Raw genomic sequence first — 22,761 nt, 5'->3', positions numbered from 1 at the left:
ACCTTCAATTAACCATTCATTCAAAATCTTAAAAAAAAAAAAAAAAAAATATATATATATATATATATATATATATATATATATTTTTTTTTTTTTTGCCAATACCTTAAATGTTTATGCATTTCAATGGCTTTCCATCTATGAGAGGCAGAGTTCCTTTATATTCCTATTTAAGCACAATTTGGATGAATGGATGGGTGATCAGAAATTCACCCCTGGTCTGGCTGCTGTGTCTCTGATTGACAGAAGCAGTCAGTAAATCACCCCCTGTATATAAAATATAAATCAGTTTTATGGGTCACATTTGGGTTGTAGGGCTAGGCATTATAGGCTCTAGTAGTTAGCCTAGTATACAGCTTTGAAACAATTTTTTTCAAATATTCACTCTGTTTTTGTTATATTTTCCATTCTAGGCTCCCCAGATACATCCTCACTGTTTTAAAGCAAATTCCAGTCCCCACGTAGAAGTAATATTCTCTGCTGAAAGTTGATTATTTCTCCCAGATTTTTCTTAAGCTCCATTGTAGTAGTTTTAGGTGGAATATAAATGTATGCCAGTGTAACCATGTTTCCTTGCCAGTAACCCCTTCCTACTACAAATATACCATTGTTGTATTTTCCCCCCTCTTCTTTCAGTATTAGAGCTCCTCTAGCGATTAATATTAGTACGTCCATTTTCCTTTGTCCCAGATATTCTGCTGAATAACCATTCTGAAATAATTTCTTTTTCAGATTCACATGCTAAATTCCTTCCAAATGTGTCTGCTGTAACATAGCTATTTGCACTGTGCATTTCCTAATATAGCTAGCTGGTCTTTCTTTTATTGAATACACCTCCGAAAACATTCATGTTCAAAGATAATATGGAAAGTTTTGCCATTGTGATAAGTTATTATTCACACCTGTTATGTATAACAACTTTTTAAATGTTTAGTTTCTGTTTCTGTGTTACATGCATATACTAATGTTTGGCAGATTGATCTTTTATACAGTTGCTTCTTGTTATATCCATTTGAACCTGTCACATCTTGCAAGATTTTTTTTGTTTTAATGAAAACCCTCAAACAATCCATGGTGGTGCAACGGTAGCATTGTTGCCTCACAGCTAGAGGTTCTCCTGTTCGATTCTCAGCTAGTGCGTGGGGAGTGCCTTCTGTGTGGAGTCTGCATGTCCTCCCTGTGGGTCGAGTGGCGTTCCGAAAGACATGTGTGAATGGGTGTGCCTTCATTGAAGGTTGGGCGTTGAGCTGGCAACTCGGCACCATAAAAATCTACTGCCAATTATTAGCGGACCGGAGTTCCGCTATGGCGACCCCTATCCGGGATAAGCTGAAAGACAACGACAACCTTAAATGTTTATACATTTCATACCCTATTCCATCTGGGCCTCCAGCCAAATCTATATTTAATTTCCCTAATACTTTATCTCGCTCATTTTGAAGAAATCTCCTTTTCCAGTTCTTTATTCTCTTTTTTGTTCATTTTTTTTACTTTCCATGTTTTTTCACTACCTTCTTTTTTATTTAAACATTTCTTGCACATGTTGTACTCCAATATTCATAATCTTTTCCTGGGTTATTTCTATTTCCGCTTTTACATTTTTTAATTCTCTCATTACACTAAAATCTTCACTTGCTAATTTATTTAAATAATTTGATAGTTCTCTTTTTCCTTGTAAAAAATATCTTTGCTTGTATAACAATTCTTGTACTTTTTCTCAATTTCTTTCATATAATTATTTTTCTTTGTCAAAGTACTTTCAATCATCATGTTCCTAATCTTCCATTGCATCATTATATGTTCTTTTATTTTTTCTTTCTCTAATTTTTCTCAAATCATATTACCACTGTCAAAAACTTTTTTTAATTTTATTTTAATTTTCCTTAAATAGCATCCGCCATTCAGATCAATTTTATAAAATGTTTTCATAGAAATATGATCTTTCAAAACTGTATTACTAATCTCTTTCCTTCTTCATTTCATGCTTTTTTATTTATCCTTTTTATTCCTTTGCCTATTTTATATATTCCTTGCTTTCTTTTATCTCTATCCATATTACAAGATCATCAGAAAATTTTGTTTCAACTATCACCCCTTCTCCTATAACTAGACCTTCTGATACTATAAAATAATCTATTTCAGTTCTATACATACTCCTTTTCTAAGTCCATCAAGTTTTGTCCCAAACTTTTAACTTACCACATCATATAGCATCTAACATTTTTCTTATATCATTTCCTTTATTTTCATGTATGCCTCTTAAATCACATATAAAGTCCCCTGTCATTATAATATTCATATTTATCACTATGTAGTCTTTAATCTGATGAAATAAGCTTTTCCTTTCTTTACAGTTAATATATGCATATAATGTATGATTCTATATGCTTGTTCTTTCCATTTTACAACTACAATGGTTAATCTTCCCATTTTTGCTAAAGTTACATCTAATGTCTTTACTGTATTTTACAGAACACATCTATTCCAGGGAATCTCTAATTTCCCAAATTCCAAATTATCTTTCCTGCACATAGTTTATCTGTTTGTAATATTGTTTTCATTTGTTAACAATCTTGTTTCTTCTAATAAAATTGCATCTACATCAAATGTATTAAAAGTATTAAATGAGGTCAAAAGTCCTATACTTCTATATTATATTCTTAATACTATTCACATTTACATGAAGCACTCTAAAATTTTCATTTTCCCTTTTCCTTAAATTAATGGCTTTATATGCTCATAGCTAATTACTAGGCTAGCTTTCTTAAAAGGCCATTGTAAGCCTAACCATTTCTTTCCCAAAGGTGAGAATCAAACATTGCACCTAGTGTTTGTGAATCAAACACCTTAACCTTTATACCATCCTACAATCTAAAGCTGTGTATATTCTTTTTCATCCATTTCCTTTGTTTTTTCATTTATATTTATCCCTTTAAATTTTGTTTTTTTCTGACTTTTACCAGTAGAATTTTTCCCTTTTACTACCTCCCACTTGATGTCTTCTTTGCCACTTATTTAAGAAGCTTCTTTGATATTCTCTTTATTATTTTTTACTCATACATTTTCTTCTATTTCTTCTCTTTGTTCATTTTTTCTTTCTTTTTCCTTACAGTTATTTTCATTTTTTTAATCCAACTATAAATGTCCCATTTTGCTACATTTATAACGTTTCAATTCACATTTTTTGCATCATGTTCCATTTCCCCATAAATAGAAAAATTTCTTTTATCACAGCTACTTTTTAAGTGTATTTCTTTTCCACAAAAAACACAAAAGAAAACAAAAAAAAAAAAACAAAAGCAACCAAAAACATGTTTTTGGTTGTCCCCAGTATTTGGCAACACTCCATATTCTCCTCCACCTAATTTTCTGTTTCTATTTTCAACACAATATTTCAATCCCAGGCACCAGTGAATAAAGCCCTTTCATTATAAACTTTTTCAATGTTTAGTACGTCTTTACATAAAGCTTTCAAATGTCTTTTCAAAGTCTCTTTCTCTACATCTGTTCAAAATTTTACATGATTCTTCTTTTTTGTTTCCTTGATAAATGCTTTTATCACATAAAGACTCCATGAGTTACAGTATTTATTTTTTTCATATTCTCCAAGACAATTTTCCATAGAAAAAAACAGTCTCAAATATAATGTCACAAAATATCTCTGTTAATAAGAATAAATACCCTTACCTCATATGCTTTTATACCCAAAGGAACTATTAAATTGTCTCATACTTCATACCTGTCCATTTCTTTGTCTTCTTTACTTTGAATCCTTACCACATACTTTTGTTTTTTTATTTTATTCTACCTTATTTTCTGCTATTCCACTTTTCCCTTCTTTTACATTCTCAGCATATGTTTTCTTTTCCATCTCACCACTATTCTTCAGGATTGTCTCTACATCCTTCATTTGTGTTTTCTCCATAATGCCCCCAGGAAACATCTTCTTCATTTTCTGGATCACTCTGCAACACCATTTCTTTAAGTAAATCATCTCACAACCTTCCCAAATGGAAAGTTGTAATTATACATCCTTCATTTGCTGTGTTATTTCCATCAAAAAGGTTTCTTTGAAACATTTCCTCAGAATCCTGCACCCATTCTCTGGTCTCAATATTTGCTTTCTGCTTCATTTCCTTCACTACTCCATCATCTTTTTGTCTCTCCATCTGCCTCCCTGTTTCTCCAGGATATTTTTGCACCTGGAACAGAAACAGGAAGTGTTCCTCCAAAATGGTTCCAACTTACAGCAATGATAAGAAGGGAAATTTCCCTGATGCCCTAGAGAAATTTCCCCCTATAGTAGAAATACCACTTCTGGTCTCCCATAAAAAGAGGCTATAAGTCTAGTGGGACTAACCTTGTCAATAAATAATAAATATCTCTCAAAAAAACTTCTCCTATGGAATATACTTCCCATACATGTAAAGCAAAGTAACTTTATGACCCTCTTGAAATGCAACATGGTTCACTGGATAGCAAACAATACATTTACCTCTGGTCTGGTCCCCAAACACTCAAAAGGGGATAAAATTAGGTAGCATTTATTCATTCTGTAGCATTTTGACAAAAGTGTATCTTATTCCAACTTTTTATTTGTAATAGATTTTTAGTTAAGTATTTACTTCCAGCTCTTGTGTTACATGCACACACTAATGTCTGGCAGGTTGATCTTTTATACAGTTGTTTATTTATTTATTTATTTTTTTGAAAACAGCTTCATTAGTTTTAACATATAATCAAAATGAACTTGATAATTTTTACATGTTAATTAAATATACATAAATGTTTAACAATCACAACATAACTAAAGTATTTACAAAGACATCCACATTTATAGGTTTCATTAACAAATGTACTTATTAATATTTCATAAAACAACATATTCTTTTTCTAACAACTCCTACAAACTAACCCACATGTTATATGAAAATGTTTTTTCTAGATGATCTTGATTTAATTGTCAAAATTTCTAAATGACAGACATCAGAAATAACATTTTTGAATTCAATAAAAGAGGTAGGAGAATCTGAGATCCAGTTTCTAGTAATAATTTTTCTATCCACTGCTAGAATTGACCAAATCAAAGGAAGTTTAATTTTTTAACACAATGTGGACTAGGTGTATTGAAGTGAACCATAGCTCTAGATATAGCAAAATTGTCTGTAAATATAGCCTGTAGAAAGTTATTAACATTTTCCCAATAATATTTTAGTTCTGAACAATCAAAAGACATATGTGCCCAGTTTTTCTTTAATTTGCATCTTCTGCATAAGTTATCTTTTTTCTTAATTTTACTCATTGTAAGTGGTGTGTAAAATGATCTATACATACATTTCCAAGTGTATAACTTCCATTTAAGTGAGTACATTGTTCTACCAGCTGATTTGAATATGTATTTTTGTCTTGCTCATTAGGTTTTTCATTATTAATAGAAAAGAAGCAGTTCCAGGAACTTTCTGGTCAACTACATATTTCATCTCTAATAATCCTGTAAATGTGTGATAGTTTACCTTTATTTGAGGTTTTATGTTGAATATTTAATACCAAGTAATCAATCAGCATAGGAATGGGTTCCCTAACTGTAGGAGATATTAAATCAAACTTGTTTCAAAGGAATTGTCTGTAAACTTGTAGTAATAACCAAAGACTTTTATCTAGCTCAAATTCTTGAATCAAAATATTTATAGTTTTCACTTTATTTGACATCATCTGAAACCAAAATATTATTTTTTTCTCTTTAAATAATAGTATTTTATTTGGATCAGATGATGAAACAATACCTTGTGTATATGCTATAAGGTATAAAAGAAAGGTCCATTTATTATAAATTGGGTGTTTATATATAATGTTCCTAAAATTAATTATAATATTTGAGATATAACTGGTTGAATGTTTTGGTGTAACATATGTAGTAAAGAGATCTTTTAATAACCATAGAATGAGGTTATTTAATATATCTGTTTTGTATGACTGTGGTCTTGTAATTAAATCCACCCTTATTATTTCACAGTATTTTTCCATTTAGCAGAATAAGAAGAGTCCACTAGTTCTTATAAACTAGCTCATAGTTAGCTATGAGCCTAGAATGAAATTTATTGTGGCTTTTAGCCATTTTCTGTGCCGGTGTCAGCTCCTCTTGAACATCAATCCCTGGGGCTGCATCACGTCTCTCATTTCCTCTGGTCAGCATTGAGAGTGAACAAGACAGAAGGTTGTCTGCCATCGCATTGTTTGTTCCACAAGATGTCTCTGGGTGATGGGCTCATACTTGTGGTTCACATTTTATAACCGTGTTTGGGTGGGTGTATCTCCTTGGTCGTTCTTTCTAGATTTTATAGGTGTCAACATATTCATCAATCTGGGTATGGTTGGATATTATATGTCCTGAGGTGAGGTCAATTCATCGCAAACGGTATGAGACTGAATGAGACCTAGGTTCCTTCAGTCAGACGGCATTTGACATATTTTGAGACCTTTAAGGTTTTGGGTTCTTGCTTTCGGGGGGCATAAGACAGCTGCAGGTAGGTGGTTTTTGGTCCTCGAGGGCATTGTTTTGGGGCCTAGGTCTAATGAGTGATGAGTAATGGGGATCCAGGATGACCTCCCTTGATCAGATGCGAACTCCTTCACAGGTTGATGGTGTGGGATATAGAAGGTTCCCAGCTACTACTTTGCCCATCCCTGTGTGAAGCGAAGGCATCACAATCAACTTTGGGTCCCCAGTCTCTGATGACTTTTTCTGTGTGCTGAGTGCCCAACCTATCTATGGCAGATGCTTAACTAACCTCCTCAAGTGGAAGCCATCTATGCTTTCATTTTGGCAACTTCGTTTTTCGAATGGCTTGTCTCCTCATTTTTTTAAATGGGTCTGATGATTGATATCTGTGGCAGATGTGTTTTGCCATAGCCCTCCTGGTTCAGGCATGTCTCACATTTGTCAGCCCCATAACCCTCTGTGTTGTCTTTTGCTTCCAGATGCATGGAGATGCCGGAGTGAGTGAGCTTTGGACTGAAGACCCACTCACGTTGCATGGGACAGGAGCTTTTCTGGACACAGCTCCTGACAATGTGAACCTCTGCCGTTCTATCAGGTTTCCAGTTGCTGATTATCTTTTGATGCTACCTTTACATGCATCTCTGAGTGAGTGATGATGGATAGTTTAATATTGTAGGGACTTGGCCTTTGCCAGGTATGGTGTATCAACTGAAACAGAGCCCTCATTCAAGAGGCTGTATGGTGGAAAAAGTCAACCAGCTTTAAGGCAGGATCTGCTGACAAAGCTCAAAGAATGCCTTTATTTCAGGAGGACCCAGTTCCCCTCAGTATCTTTACTGGATACTGTTTTTGAATACCATTGGGTCTCCCTTCCATGGTTTTTAAGATAAAGGCTTGTAGAAAAGAATGGGGCAGTAATTTCAAGCTAATGGCACCGTAATTTCCAGGGTCTGTGGAGCTGCGATTAAATACCCTCCTTGGGCATTGATCCTGGAGGTGAGGCTAAGATTAAACAGCTATCCTGAGGCTACCTTTTAATCCTTGTTGAGTGCTGTGTTAGCACACAGTCGGGGACAGCGTAGACACCACCATCGGTGTGTGTGGGATGTGTTTATAGCTGGGTTTTGCCCTACCTGAATTGTGGAGATATCCTAGGCTGAGAAATCTCTGGGGCCATATCTCTCAGTTTGAAGGAGGGCTTTACCCTGGGAGGGGTTCATTTTGAACCTGTGTAAATGGTGTTGGCAATGTGTGTAGGTTCAGTAATATTTTAGCTACTTTGAACCTTATCTCCCAGGTTTCCTCTAAATAGCTTAAAAGTTTCTAAAGCCTTTTTGATGATTCTGTATTGAGCTCTTTTTTCTACCTTTCTAATCAAGATTGCTTTTTTTATATTTTCTTTTTTCTCTTATAGTTTTTACTTATAATGATCAAAGGTGTCTTACCTTCTAAGATGCCTTGGCTTCTTGTAGTAGCTTCCTCCTTTTTGTGTTTAAGCTTGTTTGTTTGGGGGTCCACACTGACTGGATTGCTACCTTGGTTCTTAGAGGCATTTGGGTTTGCTGATTATTGCCTGATCCATGCAGTCCTGTAGGTGCTGGGAGGCATTTGTAAGTGATAGTTCCGCGGTTGTAAATGTTGTGTTTTTTTGAGAAGGGCTTCCACGTTTGAGACAGTTGTTTTTTTTAGGTGAGGGTGGCTTTGAGGAAGTTTTCACTGTGGCTGTTTTGTTTTTTGAGGAGGAGGGTGAGAGACCTCCAGAGACTGTTCCTATGATCTGTTAGGTGTAGTAGTGAGGGTGTTGAACGTGATTGATCCATTGTGATGATGAGATCGTGATGTCATTATGTTTTTCTCCTCTTGTGGGGGGATGTTTAGTTGCATTCAAGTTGGCTTGAGTTTATGTGACCCAGTTTAGGTTAGAGTGTAGAGGAGTGCACCTAGTAGGGTAGTGTATCCATATACAGGTAGTCCCTCCTAAGTCACCAGGATGGTGTTTGTTTGGAGATACATTTATCGGTTCAAGAGGCCAAGTGAGGCCATGTGAGTTTGGGAGAAAAGGCTGGCTGTAACATGCAACAAATTGGCTCAACTTTCTGCTGGTTGAATATTGCACCTGCACTGGTCTCCGATTACATCGATGCGTGTTGCACAACCTTGAGGTGTGGTCCTTCCAAGTGAATGGACACCCCCTTCCTTCTTGGTGTATTTGGGTTTTGGGGCTGATGATGACTAGTTGAAACCTGTTAGTGCACAGGTGCTCTCAGGGGCCCTTGGGCCAGGTCTGTCACACAGCACAGATCGATGTGTCTCCCATATTGGAAGCCTCTTGAGCGTGCATCTTGAGATTGAGACTTTTTTTGGTGGCAGCGTACCTTAGTTTTTTTTTTTTTTTGTGTTAGGGGGGTGGGTTTTTAAGCCTTGCCCTAAAAAAAAAACTATGGGGTGGGGTGGCAAGTGCCTTTGCCAATATCCAGAAGCCCAGAAGGGCAGGTGCCGTCCCTGTCGGCGAAGCGGCTTGTCCAGCATGTCATCCCAGGCAGACAGACATTGATCCCCTTTGAAAGACAAGAAGAATTTAAGCCAATTATTAAAGATCATCTTATCTATCACTGTGCATCATTCTCATTCTAGGTAGGAAGGGGATGCTGTCAAGGTCAGGGGTCATACCTGGGCTACATATAAAGAGACTCGATGTCCCTTTTCATGTAGTCCAAGGGAGAGAGCGTCTCAGGTGTGCGTTGGCCTGGCGTGGACAATGATGACTGAGTACCACCTGTACTGTTGAGAGAGAGGTTGTTGCGTTATGGTTTGCTATGTGGCGGATGACGAGCACAGACAGGTGGCTGTCTCTACCTCACTCAGGTCTGGTGGGAGGGCGCGTGTGTCTGACTATGGAATCACCAATGACAAGTGTGTCTGGCATTTTTTTTGGCCTTTGGGGCTGTGACTGTTGATTACTCTGACTGTGGTCCTTTGTGTGTAATGTGTTGTGTGGGTTAAGGTGAGGTGTGTTTTTTGGGTGTCTGCTTTGGTGGCCTCTGCTGTTTTGGTAAATTTTTGATCAGAGCCTCCGAGTGTTGAGATACCATTTTAATTATAGATGAGATAGCGTATAGGTCCAAGTCAGGGAAAGCTATTCCTCCTTTGGCCCAACTATTTAAACGATATTTTAAAGCTACTCTTGTTTTTTTTTTTTTTTTTTTTTTCCGCACTGCCATAATTTGGTATGTGTGTGTGGAAACAGGTTGCTTCAGCTAAGAAGGGGTCTGTAAGGAAGAAAACATTACTCTGTCACTGCAGGTATGAGCCAGGAAGAGGAGAGAGGGTGCGAATTTGTACCTCTTTGCTCCTGTAACTCCACAGTGAAGCTCTGCTTTGCAGTACCTGCATTTCAAAGGACGATGTCAGCTTCTGGAAAAGCGAATCATCAAATACACCCCGCGATGTTAGGAGAATGTAAATCTCACAAGTTCAGGGATTTCTGCCTTTCTTAGGTTAGGCAAACTGCTGATTTACATAAACTACAGTGAATGCTTTCACTTCTGGTGGTAACAAAGTGTCGCCATTTGTGAAGCACTGGACATAGTTTAGAAATAAAGACTGAAACTCAAAATCACCTGGTTATTACAGGTACTAAGTGCACTTCCAAATATGTGTTACTGCTGGACAGTGCTCTTCTTACTGTACTTTGTGGATGGTAGCAGCTTTTTTATTTTCACCTGAATATAGCTTTCTAAATTGCCTCCCCCTCCCAAAAAAAGGGGACCAAAACCATCACTACTGTGTGTGTGTTTGCCTTCTCTGAAGGATTCATTCCAGATACAAAATAAATCCGTTCATCAGAACGGCAGCAGGCATGACATTTCAAGCGTGCATCTGTAATGCACGCTGGAAACAGGAAGACGGTTTTCTCAAATGTTTTTCCTTCCTGAAAGTAATTCAAAGTTACTCCATAGCCAAACTGACTCACAGCACCACCTTACAGTGTTTCATGGTCTTGTTTGTGCGGAAGTATGCGAAGGTCGCAACCGCAAAAATCTGGTTGCGATAATACGTAAGTACCGAATAATATAAAGTATCTTTGGAAGTATTATCATTTTAATTATTGTTAGTCTTTCTTCCATTGTAAAAAAAAGATTCTATTCCAATTTGTTATAAGGAAACATATATTTTTAAGACTATTATTATAGTTGAGGTGTATTATATTCTTGATGTCCTTGGCTAATATAATTCCTAAATATGTTATTTGATCAAAGTTAGATTTATATTTATGATATTTTTTTCTAATGTATTGTTATTTGAGTGGATGGGAAGTATTTTTATTTTGTCATCATTGAAAACCAAACCTGACATTTTTTTGAAAATCATCCATAGAGTTAAATAAAGAAGCACTAGAAGAATTATTCCCTTTTAGTGTAATGAGGACATCATCAGCAAAGAGCTGAATTTTAGATGATGTATCTGTATTTATATTAAAGCCTTCTATGTCTTTATTCATTCTTATTACATTAGCCAAATGTTCCATTATTAAGGTAAATAAAGGAGAAAGTGGACAGCCATGTTTGGATCCTTTTAAGACTGGAATGTTTTGTGAGAAATATGTACCAATTTTTATATATGCTAAAGCCCCTTTATATAGGCATTCAATTAGATTTACAAAATTATCCAAGAAATTCAAACATTTAAGCAATATAAACAAATAATCCCAGTTTACAGAATCAAAAGCAGAATTTATGTCTAAACTTAATGTTAAATCCTTTTTTTTCTTATTTGAGTAATCTATTAGGGTTTATGTTCTTTTTATGTTGTCAAATGTATTTCTGTTAGTTATAAAACCTGTTTGATCTTCTTCAATCACATTTGGGAGAAATTTCTTCAATCTGTCAGCATAAATAATTATAAACATTTTATAGTCAACATTCAGTAAAGAGATGGACCTATACAAGGAACAATTTGTTGGATCTTTGTTGAATTTCAATATTGGTTTAATAAAAGTGTATTTCCAAGATGGGGGACTTATAGATTCACTTTGGGCTGTTAAAAATATGTTTTGTAGTAAATTAAGAGCACTTTTGGGCATTATTTTATAAATTTCTGGAATGATTCCATCATTCCCTGGTGCTTTATTTAATTTAAGTTTATTGATTTGAGTTTGGATATCTGTGGATGAAATATTTTTATGTATTAGATCTGCTTGTTGTTTGTTAAGAGTTTTATTAGTATATTTACTTATAAATTATTTTACTTTATCTTTTGATTCCATTTTAGCTGTATTGTGATTAGTTTTATGAAAGTAGTCCCTGAATTCTTCTAATTTAGCTTGTAAGTTAAAAACTTTCCTTTTTTTCTTTATGGAAAATATCTCTTTAATATGATTGTGTTTATTAAGTCTTTTAGTTTTATTTTTAAGTTTGTTTAAGTATTTAGGATACATTGAGAAGCCTAAGAATTTATATTTTTCTAGACAAATCATAGTCTTATGGTTTAATATTTCTTTGTATTTATTATTTAGCTTGCTGATTTCCTCCATTATGTCTTTATTAGTTTGATTGTCTTTGTTATTTAGTTTAAGTTTATCCAGTTTATTCTGTATCTCCCATAAGTCTCTATTCTGTGATTTCCATTTATTACTATACCATCTTGTTATTTGCCCATACAAATATGCTTTTAGGGCATCCCAAATATATGTGACCGACATGTCTCAAATTTAAACCCAAAATGAAAAATTACCCAAAGTAAAAAAAAAATCAATAAAATGAAAACCAAAAAAAAAAAAACAATTACAAAAACACTTTTTTGTCAAAAACTTCAGTCCATACATACTTGCCAAACCAATTATTAATTTATTAACATTAATTACTTAATTTAATACAAAAAAAATTATTAATTAACCAATACCAAATCCATTAAAATACATATAAAAGAAAATAACAAAAATAAAAAGTAAAATATATAAATAATAAAAATAAATACCAAATAAAGGGAATAGATGAAATAACAACACTAAATTCAAATAGGAGGACAGACAATAGGAGGACAGGTGTAACTAACAAATGTGGTGTATATAACCAATGCCTGTATATAATAAATAAAGTTGTAGAGAAAAGGAGAAAGAAGGAAGAGATGGATTAGATGGAGAAGATGGGGGGGGTGGTGGATGTAGTACTAGAGGGTGGTAATGTCTAGTAATCTGCCAAAAATGTCAGTCATTTACAGAAAAAGAACAGAAAAGCATTAAAAAAAAAGAATATATATAATACCTAAAAAAAAAATAAAAAAAAAAAAAACTAATGCACTTATATGTATATTTAGGGCTTGTTTTTTTTTTATTTTAGATTTTTTGTACCAGAATATTAGAGGGGGAGGGGGGGAGAAATTTGGGAAGAAATAGAAATAATTGTGGTGTGGTGGTAAGTTAACCTAGAAAAAAAAAAAACAGGTCTCTTTGACTTTTTTTCCATTTATTACCATTTGAAATTATTAGCTAATAAAAAATAATAATAAATGTAATTGATGACTAGAGGGAGAGATTTATTTTTACTATATTTAAAACAAAGTTTTAACACACTAGTTTTTAACATACATATTAAGTTTATTTAATTATATATATATATATTATATGTGTTATGTTTAGTTTTTTTTTTTATTAAATATTAATTCAATATATAAACAAATATGTTTATTTTATAATATGATATTATTATTATTATATATTTATTATGTATTTTATTAAATGTATTAAAAGTGATTTTATTGGTTTATTATTTAATTAATGTATTTATTAATTATTAATGGTGCAAAGTAGTATGTAATGAAGTCCAAGCAAGTCAATGGCGAAAAAAAGCATACTTTGTTTTTTGTTTGCGTTTGTTTTTTTTTTGTTTTTTTTCAATTAAATTGGTAAATTTCTTTCTTTTTTTTTTTTTTTTGGCTTTTACGCACTGCTTTGGATTATTGGTACTTTTGAGTGCTTTCACTTTGACATTTCTATGTCTGGGGAAGTATTTAGTTCTATAACATTTTGTATCTCATTATTTATAAATTCTTTGACTTCTTTTAATTGAAAAAGATATGCTGGGATTCTTCTAAATTGTACATTAAATGTTATGTTTATAGTGAGTTCAAATGATATAGAATTGTAATCAGAATATGGGCAAGAGATGATCTTAGATTTAGTTAGAGCATTAATTAATTGATTAGAAATTAGACTTCTGTCTATCTTAGAATAAGAACCATGTCTATTTGAAAAGAAAGTAAATTGTAATGACTTTGGATCAGCTTGATTATTGATATCATTCAGATTATATGAATTCATAAAGTCTTTTAAGTACTTAGCCTGAGATGATATTCTTCTTTTCCCTAAAACACTCATTTCACTTTCATTTAGGATGCAATTAAAATCACCTGCTATTATGATATCTCCTTTAGATAAGATAACTATTTGATTTAGGTGTTGCTTCACTGTATTAATTCCTATACCTGGTATCAAGTAAAACATTAATCAGTGTAAAGGTTTTTCTACTTATTTCTACAATGACTAAACAAAACATTCATTTGTCATCTTGATATGTCTTTATTATTTTGGGAATGGGTAATGTTTTATTCCAAAGAATTGCTACTCCTCTTTATTATTTGAATGTTCAGAACTAGATAAAATTGTATATTCATTAGTGCTTAATTTAGATGTATCATCTTTCAATAGATGTGTTTCTTGCAGGAATATTATACTAGATTTGTATAAGTTTAGGTATCTAAATAAACTACCACTTTTACATGGGTTGTTTAAACCATTAATGTTGATTGGAATACCTTTCAATGAAACCATTTTAGATATGTAAAGATGTTAAAAAGAATTAACATTATATCAAGATCTATTGGTTTTCTTTTCTTTTCTCTGATTTTATCTCCAATATATGTTAATTTAAATCTTCCTTTCTTGAATGATACTATTTTGTGGGTGTGATTTACTTTAAGACTGTTTAACATTGGTACCTTTTGAATAATAAACATAGTGGATGTCATGATAATATGATTATTATAACAGTAAATTGGTTGCATATTCTTGAAAAAAAACCTGCAACCCTCCTGGAGTTATAAACTCCCAATCCAAGTAGCATCAACCACTCGAATTTACCACCCTATCCATAACAGCAGTATTATAGCATCCACCCTATAAGTATATTTAGTAATTACTTCTATATTTCCCATTTTCACCTATCTTTTTAGTTGACCTTATATACTAAAAATAACTCATCAACCTATTAATGTTTAACATGCAATGTTATGTTTAGTGTTCTTGACTCTTTCATATACACTAGAAATTTCCTTGTACTAAACATTTTATCTAACTCTAATATTCAGTCCTAATTTAGTGCATACATTTGGCAGGAACAAATACTGAAACTGATATACTGATACAACAATTCTTAAATTCTGTTAACAATCTGTTATAGAGATGTAATAGAATAAGAATCAAATCTTATATACTTTCTAATTAACTAGACTCTAATATGAGCAATATTGTTATTAAGAATTTGAATGAATATAACAGTTTTTTCTGCCTAGAAAGATAAAATAAATGAGTCTCAAGTGACATTTACATATCATCATATATATAAATCAACTTATATTTAAACTGCCCTGGAATAAAAAAAACAGTATAATAAAGCAACCTGCTGTAACAAATTATTAAGTTATCATAAGGTTACTTTTGTAACTGCAATATAATGCAGTCATATGAACAGTATTGACTATTTTCATTGACTAAGCAATTTGTTCAGTACTCACATGTAATTGCATTCATACTAAACTCACACGAACATAAAGTTTAAGGATGCAGCAATGTGATTGTTTCCCAAGAAAAAAAAGGTTCCATACTGTGCATAATTCTATATAGAACAACATTACAAAACTGCTTTGCCATCTGATCAAATACTGTCATATAGGTACTCTTATTCTTGTGAAAAAGGAAATTTAATATTCCACAATTCTATGTTATTTCTACTAAGAGTAACATTATAAGAACCTTACAATATGCATTTACATACATGTTTATACATATATACTCACACGTTTATATATATATATATATATATATATATATATATATATATATATATATATAAAAGTCAACTTTGAAACATCTAAAACCCATAACATCTAATTTCATAACACTGAGACCAGAACATCTAAAACCCAAAACATCTAAAACCCATAAAATTGAATTTCATAATATCTAACACTACAAATCAAATGAAAATAACATCCCCTCCACATATAACGACACCAAACTACCACACTTTTTACTACATTGCCCCCCTGCACCCCCCATGTGAGGGGATCCACTCCCCACACACACACACCCTGTATATTAAATATACCAACTCCAAGATCACACTACAGTGCAAAAAAGTTAATTTCCTAACCCCACTCTATCAAGCCCCCCTGCAGAAATGTAGCAAAAAGTGTGTTTGGTAGTTTGATGAAAGGGTATATTTCCCAACTCCAAGAATTGTGCAGTCTTGCACATCTGCTGACTATTTATGTAGTCAACCAAGTTTTGTTTTGTTGACTAAACAGATGTCGACCAAAGAGGGATTCAATAATATTCAGTTGTTATTTTTTTAAGATTCAGAAGAGCATTTTGCAAACATGCAAAGCTGTGGTGGTGCAGCAGTAGCGTTGTTGCCTCACAGCAAGAGGTTCTCCTGTTCGATTCTCGGCTGCAGCACCTTCTCTGTAGAGTCTGCATGTCCTCCCTGCGGTTGAGTAGCATTCGAAAGACATGCATAAAATGGGCATGCCTTTGTTGAAGGTTGGGCGTCAAGCTGGCACCTTGGCACCCATAAAAAAATTACTGTCAATCATTAGCAGACCGGAGTTCCGCTGTGGTGATCCCTAACCAGGAAAAGCCGAAAGAAGAAGAATAACAGTTCAGCAATAGAAATATTTAGATTGTTTCAATGAGTAGGAGAAGGCAGAATTTTATTTCCTGGCTGTTCTTACTACTCTTGGACAAATGCTGGTTTTAAGTGGGAAAACAATAAGTATCTTCTTGAGCCTTATCTGCCTAATACCCCAATTCCAATTATCCCAAAGTAATTAGTCCTCACCTCTGTTTTCTGTTGTCTCACTACTGTGAAACTACAGTTCAAGTGATCACTGTTTTTAACCCTTGCAGAATGTTTGTTTTCTCCATGGTTGTAGAACACTGGAGTTAGCAAATATAAGTAAAGAGGATATGGGGGTATAGTCTTGATACCTTAACCAAGGAACCAAATGGGCATGCCCTTCTCTGACAATGCAGAGGAAGAATTAGGTTGTGGGTGTGGATCCATTTCTGTAGGCAGCATTTAAACTGTTTTGTTAATGCACAGCTGTGGGGCTGGATCACATTCAGCCTAAAGTGCAGAGGCACTGGGGGTTGTTGGGGTGTCACAGTCAAGACCTCTTTTCAGCATTATCCTTAACCATGGCACAAAGTGATAAGATCTTATGGCACCCTGCTGACCCATGTTTGATTGGTGTTGGTGGTACTGGAGAGACTGGGTGGTGGTGGAGGAGGGTTGAGGTGAGAGATGGATAGCAGTTCACCCATCTTGATAGGAGAGAGGCTGAATAGACTCACAGCAAAAGTAGCATTTAGAGCCCAATGAACTCCATGTAAGGTGCACACACCTTGGTCAGGAGGTTATAGGTTCATGAGGCACTCTGTTTGACATGTATGGCAATCTATTCCAGAGTCTGGGGTCCATTGTATTCTATAATGGGTCTAATGAAGGATGAGTACAGTGGGACAATTACTCATTCATATCCAAAAGGCAGCCATTCTGGAGCTTGCAATGCTGCCACAGGTTTATGGGGGGGTTAGGACACACTGCCTGGAACAAATATGAAGCTGCACCAGCATCTTAAATCTCTTCATTGGTCCCAGACATGGGCCAGAGTGAACCTGCTCAAGGCTAAGGTGGTTCCACTGGACCCAGTGAATGAGGAGCGAAGCTAGTTGCAGATGACAGCTGAAGGGTGTAAGATAAGGAAAAAACAATAATTTTCAGTGCTGCATGGAAGTTGGGCAATACTTATGGATAATCAGACTTGGTAAGTGGCCCCCATTTTCAAAACAAAACTGGACAGGAGGGTATATTATAATTATAGATGGATCACACTTCTCAACCTCACTGGGAAAGCATATGTCAGGAGAGTGGAAAGGAGAAGCAATCCAAGCTGAGACTGAAAGTGTATAAACACTTTGTCATTGCCCAGGTATTTGAGGGTCATGGCAGTTTGCTGTTACTGTTCTGCATATGTTTTGAAGTGCTTCAGAAGGCATATAATCATGATTCCTAATAGAGTCTTGTGATACATTCTGCATCAATCCAGGTTTCATGGACTGCTGCTGCATGGTATTTAGTTACTGTATGCATGGAGGAATGAGAGCATTATATCTGGAGTCTCTCTGTTAATTCATAAATAGTCATGATGCATTTAGGATTCCACCAAGAGTATGTCTTGTCTTTTGTGATTTTCAGGGAAAGAATATCAAGGCAAAATCAAGGATTTCAGAATGCCCAAGTGGGGGATGTGAGATTAGATCAGTACTGGTAGGGCTGCTCCATGGTATACAGTGAGTTATCTTTTGTCATCCTTGATGGGAATCAGAAGACATCTGCTGTGATGTCATAGTAGAGATACTGACACTACCCATTCCAGTCCACCTGCAATGCACCTCCGGTCATGCGGCACAGGTACTCAGAATTGTGCTCTCTCCACCAAGAAAAGGCTAAACAGCCTGTATATTCTTAACCCCCTCACTCCTTCTAAAGCCTTCTAACCCCACAGGGTAATTCCTATGCATAAATTATTAGCATAACTGTTAGAAGAAAAACGTATTACAAAAAGGACTTTACATTTTGAGTAGCTGCTGGTTTAATGCTTTTACCCTACAAACATGGCTACCAAAATATATATTCAAAAATGTACAGCAGATAGCATAAATGGGTGAAACATACAGTCTACTGGTAATGCTATCATGGTTACGATTATCACCACAAAGGTCAGAGCATAAGAATAGAATTTTTGAGAGCCACAGACACCTCCAAATCAAAAACTACATCAGTTATTAACAAGTATTATTTTATTATGGGTTACTTACAGCTTTTGTCACAGTAGCAGGTGAAGCATAGGTTAGATCAGAAGTCTCAAACAAAAGTTTCATGTTTCCCATCAAATGCAACTGATCTCCATTGCTCAGTTGTAAAACCTAATAAGAAAATTATGCAAATATCAGACTTAAATATAACTGTAGAAAAATATATATTTGGTTGCAAACTTCTGTATCAGTTTGTGTCCACTGATCAAAACATTGTGATAGTACTAGACAGTAATAAGAGACCAAAGCTTTTCTTCAAAGAGCTTGTTTAATAGGTCTGAATTGCATCCCTCAGAAATCTGGTTTTATGAGTACATTACTTTACCATTGCAAGATCACTGAACCATGATTCAAACCTAGCTACCACACAGATCTTCAACCATTTAGATTCTTGTTACTACTTCAGAATCACATAGAGACTGCAGTATGTTAATTCATGGCACTTTCCAGTCACTGCTGTGAGCTCATGTGAAATAATAAACAAGTGTTTAGCTTTGTGATGTAAGTATACCCTCAGTCCTTGTGGGGATGATAATTCACTTGCATATCATACTCGAGACTTATTATTGTATTCTGTGGTACTAAGAGTCTATATTACTTGTTCTTTGGAGTTCACTGTTCTACCTCTATTTCTCAAACCTGTTCAGTAAACAACACTTGAAACAGAATCATATCTAGTATCTGAAACTGTTTTTCCAGAATTAAATTTGAACTCAGCATTAAGTCACAATGCAGCATTGGGTTACTGTATCATAACTGCATGCCTAGGTGTGTAGTAAAGCATGAGGCCAAAGTCCAACTGTCTTTCCCCATCTACATCATACACACGCACACACACACACACACACACACACACACACACACACACACACACACACACACACACACACACACACACACACAAAAAAACAATATCCTGAAGTATTTTAATGCAATTCTAAAATTAAATTATTTGTACTATAATACATGGTATTTTAAGACATTTTTCATGTTAGGATTGTTAGTAACATTCATAAAAGAGAAATGAATATATATATATATATATATATATATATATATATATATATATATATATATATATATACACACACAAAAAGAAAACTGATCATTTTGACAAGTCTGAAGCATAGTATACAATCAATGGAATGTGTGCTGATCAGTTAACAGGACATTCATCAAATGCTGAATGATTGGAAGAAAAGCAATGAAACAAGTTTCACATAACTTTGTAGGTACTTTTTTGCTTGGGGGTCAAATCCCCCTGCATCCCATATGTGGGGACACCCCACACACTCTCCAAACTTTAATATACCTACTCTGACATCATACAACAGTAAAGAAAAAAGAAAACGTCACTGTTGATGAAAGTTGTTTGATCATTCAGCACTCAGTGAAAGTGCAGCTGTTCAAACAACAGGCACCCCAATCAATGTATTGCTCCACATTTTGTTTTAGTTTTACATAGTATAATTTGAAATTATCTATTTATGTGGTTGTTTGGTTGTTTATCTATTTAGAGATGAGGTTAGTATTTTGAGCTGTAAGACTACAAAACCACAATTCTGTTTACTCACACGTTCTTTATTTTATGAAATCTCTGCTGGTCTTACATTATTACCTTCTTGTAATATGTATAATGATTCATTTAATGCTTAAACCCTTTCTATATCAGTAGAACATGTGTAATAGAAGTGGAAAGTAGAAAAGAAATAGAATCACAGAGTCTCATAAATTCTTTAATGAATACTCTGATAGATTTCCTGTATTGAGAATATTTGAATAGTAGCAAACAATTTGATGAGTAATTGCAATAAAGCTTAAGTGTTTCCATCAATGCATGAGGCACTGAATGCAAACACTTTAACAATTAATTGCATGGTACTGCACAAATTGTTCACTTCAGCAACAAACTTTACAATATTTTGCAGTGAAAGCATTTATTGGTAATATTAAGAAATCTGTATTTTATTTTGTATGTGTAATGTTCATGCCATAACACACAATTGTGTGACTATGTATTGTTTAGAACTGTCTAATGTTTGCACTGGGCTTCCCTTATCATATTCAAACATTATGTGAATAACTGTCATTGCATATATTATCATAAGCTTTTTGCACTTGCACACATGGGAACATCACAATAACAAAAGCAGCTAAGTGTGTGATCACAAAAATGCTAAAATTTAAACAGGAACAAATTCAGACAATTCCTGTTACCAAAACTCAGGCTTAAGGGGGTTGTGGTTACCTTGGTCAGCTGTAGGTCCCTTTGCAAAGTGGTACCACCGCAGCTCCCTTCTGTCCTTCAGAAACTCACACAAATGCCCACATATATATCTACATATATACACTATTCATGGCCACAGACACGATGAAAATACCACATGATATACTGAAGCGGCACATCACTCATGCAGTACCACTGCTCTGTGCTTGCTTTAGTGAGAAGATTTGGGCTGAAGTGGTGCTGTAACCCAATGGCAGCACTCATCGAGTACCACTGCTCTCTGCTCGCTTTAGTGAGCAGATTTGGGCTGAAGTGGTGCTGTAACCCACTGGCAGCACTCATCGAGTATCACTGCTCTCTGCTCACTTTAGTGAGCAGATTTGGGCTGAAGTGGTGCTATAACCCACTGGCAGCACTCATGTAGTACCATTGCTCTGTGCTAGCTTTAGTGAGCAGATTTGGGCTGAACTTTACATAAGACAGTCAAACAAGGCTGTGCAGTGAAGTAGGACAGTGGCATCTTTCACAATACAAACCTAATGAGATGTACATATTGACCGATACTCAGGAATAGGTAATGAGCTACCTGCACCTTGATCAGTTTTTAACTACTGAACATTACACTGCACAGATAGGGAAGGATGGAGTTGTTCATATTTCTCAGATAGTAAATGTTCAGGTGATGTAAATGTATCCAGACAGAGGTTTAGATCTGGGGAAGTTAGGATGGTATTGTCCTACTCTTCAAATATTAGTCACATTCATGATGTTATGAAGAGGAATTGTTACTTTCTTGCAATGGATGAAAAGATTGGGAATGTTGTAGGTACAGAACTGAAGTTCTGTTTCAAGTATAGGAAGTCCTGAAATGGCTTTTTTGCTATAAGGACAGCAATGGGACTACTTGAAACTCACAGCAATTTGGTATTTTAACTGCAGGTCATGCAGTGTTTGCTTTTTCATAGAAAATGGTAACATCTTTATTTATCCTACCACAAAGAGAGTCTATGAGTTCTCCCACTATGCAGATTGCTCTAGTAGAAATCTAGTCTATTTATTGAAATGTGGAGTTTGTCCTGCATTTTATGTTGGAAAACCGAATCATTATTTTAGAGAATGTATTCTTGAGCATGTACCTGATATCCGTAGAGGTGAGGAGAATAATAACCATAATGTGAAAGAAGGCTTGAGGCATACTTTTACTCTTTTAGTTTTACAACTTGTAACAGATAGTTTGAGACTTGGTGACCTTAGAAAGTAAACTGAGGATATAGAAATGAGATGGATTACTATTTTACAACCTGACAAGGGTTTTGGTTTAAATGAAACTGTCTTTATAAGCCTCATTTGAGGTCACGTGATCGTTTTAAATAGATTTAAAAGTTACTTTGTAACTGAATTTATATAAATTAAGCTACTTTGTAGTATTATTTATGGTCTAATGAAGCATCCTTGGTAGACGTGAAAGAGTTTACCTAATTTATTTATTAAAGATTTTTATGATTTTATAAGCCCATGCTGCAGTTTCTTTTGTTTAATTTGCTGTTTATAAGTTTTTCCTCACTGTTTACTCTGTTGCTGGTGATTTTTGTTCCAGTATCTTTATCCTACCCTCATACATTAATGGGCCCTCCCCCACTACATAATCAGTGCATTGCATGGTAAACAAGTTGATTCTGGTGTGTGTCCTGTCCTGGCTGCTCCTTTTCAAAACGTGTATGCATTCTGCTGCACAGTAAAACAAAATTGTTGCTAAAATATGCATCCCAGATATGTACCCACTCCAATGCCGCAGCACCCACAGCACTACTGCTTGTATATAACACAGCCTGCTATAATATACATCTTTTCTTTTTTATTACATCCATTTTTTTATTCAGA

General features: G+C 34.6%; 1 protein-coding gene across 1 annotated transcript in view; it reads right to left on the bottom strand.

Annotated features, from left to right (window-relative positions):
• Nucleotides 1–22,761, bottom strand: part of LOC122814238 (dynein axonemal heavy chain 5-like) — a 3,525,594-nt gene that overhangs the window by 1,755,463 nt on the left and 1,747,370 nt on the right. Inside the window, exon 59 of the mRNA XM_044086840.1 lies at nucleotides 18,657–18,764. Coding sequence (XP_043942775.1) covers nucleotides 18,657–18,764 — 108 coding nt within the window. The remainder of the gene's footprint in view (nucleotides 1–18,656; nucleotides 18,765–22,761) is intronic.

Source organism: Protopterus annectens, chromosome 1.part1, assembly GCF_019279795.1.
Source record: "Protopterus annectens isolate FY-2018-M chromosome 1.part1, PAN1.0, whole genome shotgun sequence".
NCBI classification, from domain to species: Eukaryota; Metazoa; Chordata; order Ceratodontiformes; family Protopteridae; genus Protopterus; species Protopterus annectens.
This window is presented reverse-complemented; position numbering and strand designations above follow the sequence as displayed.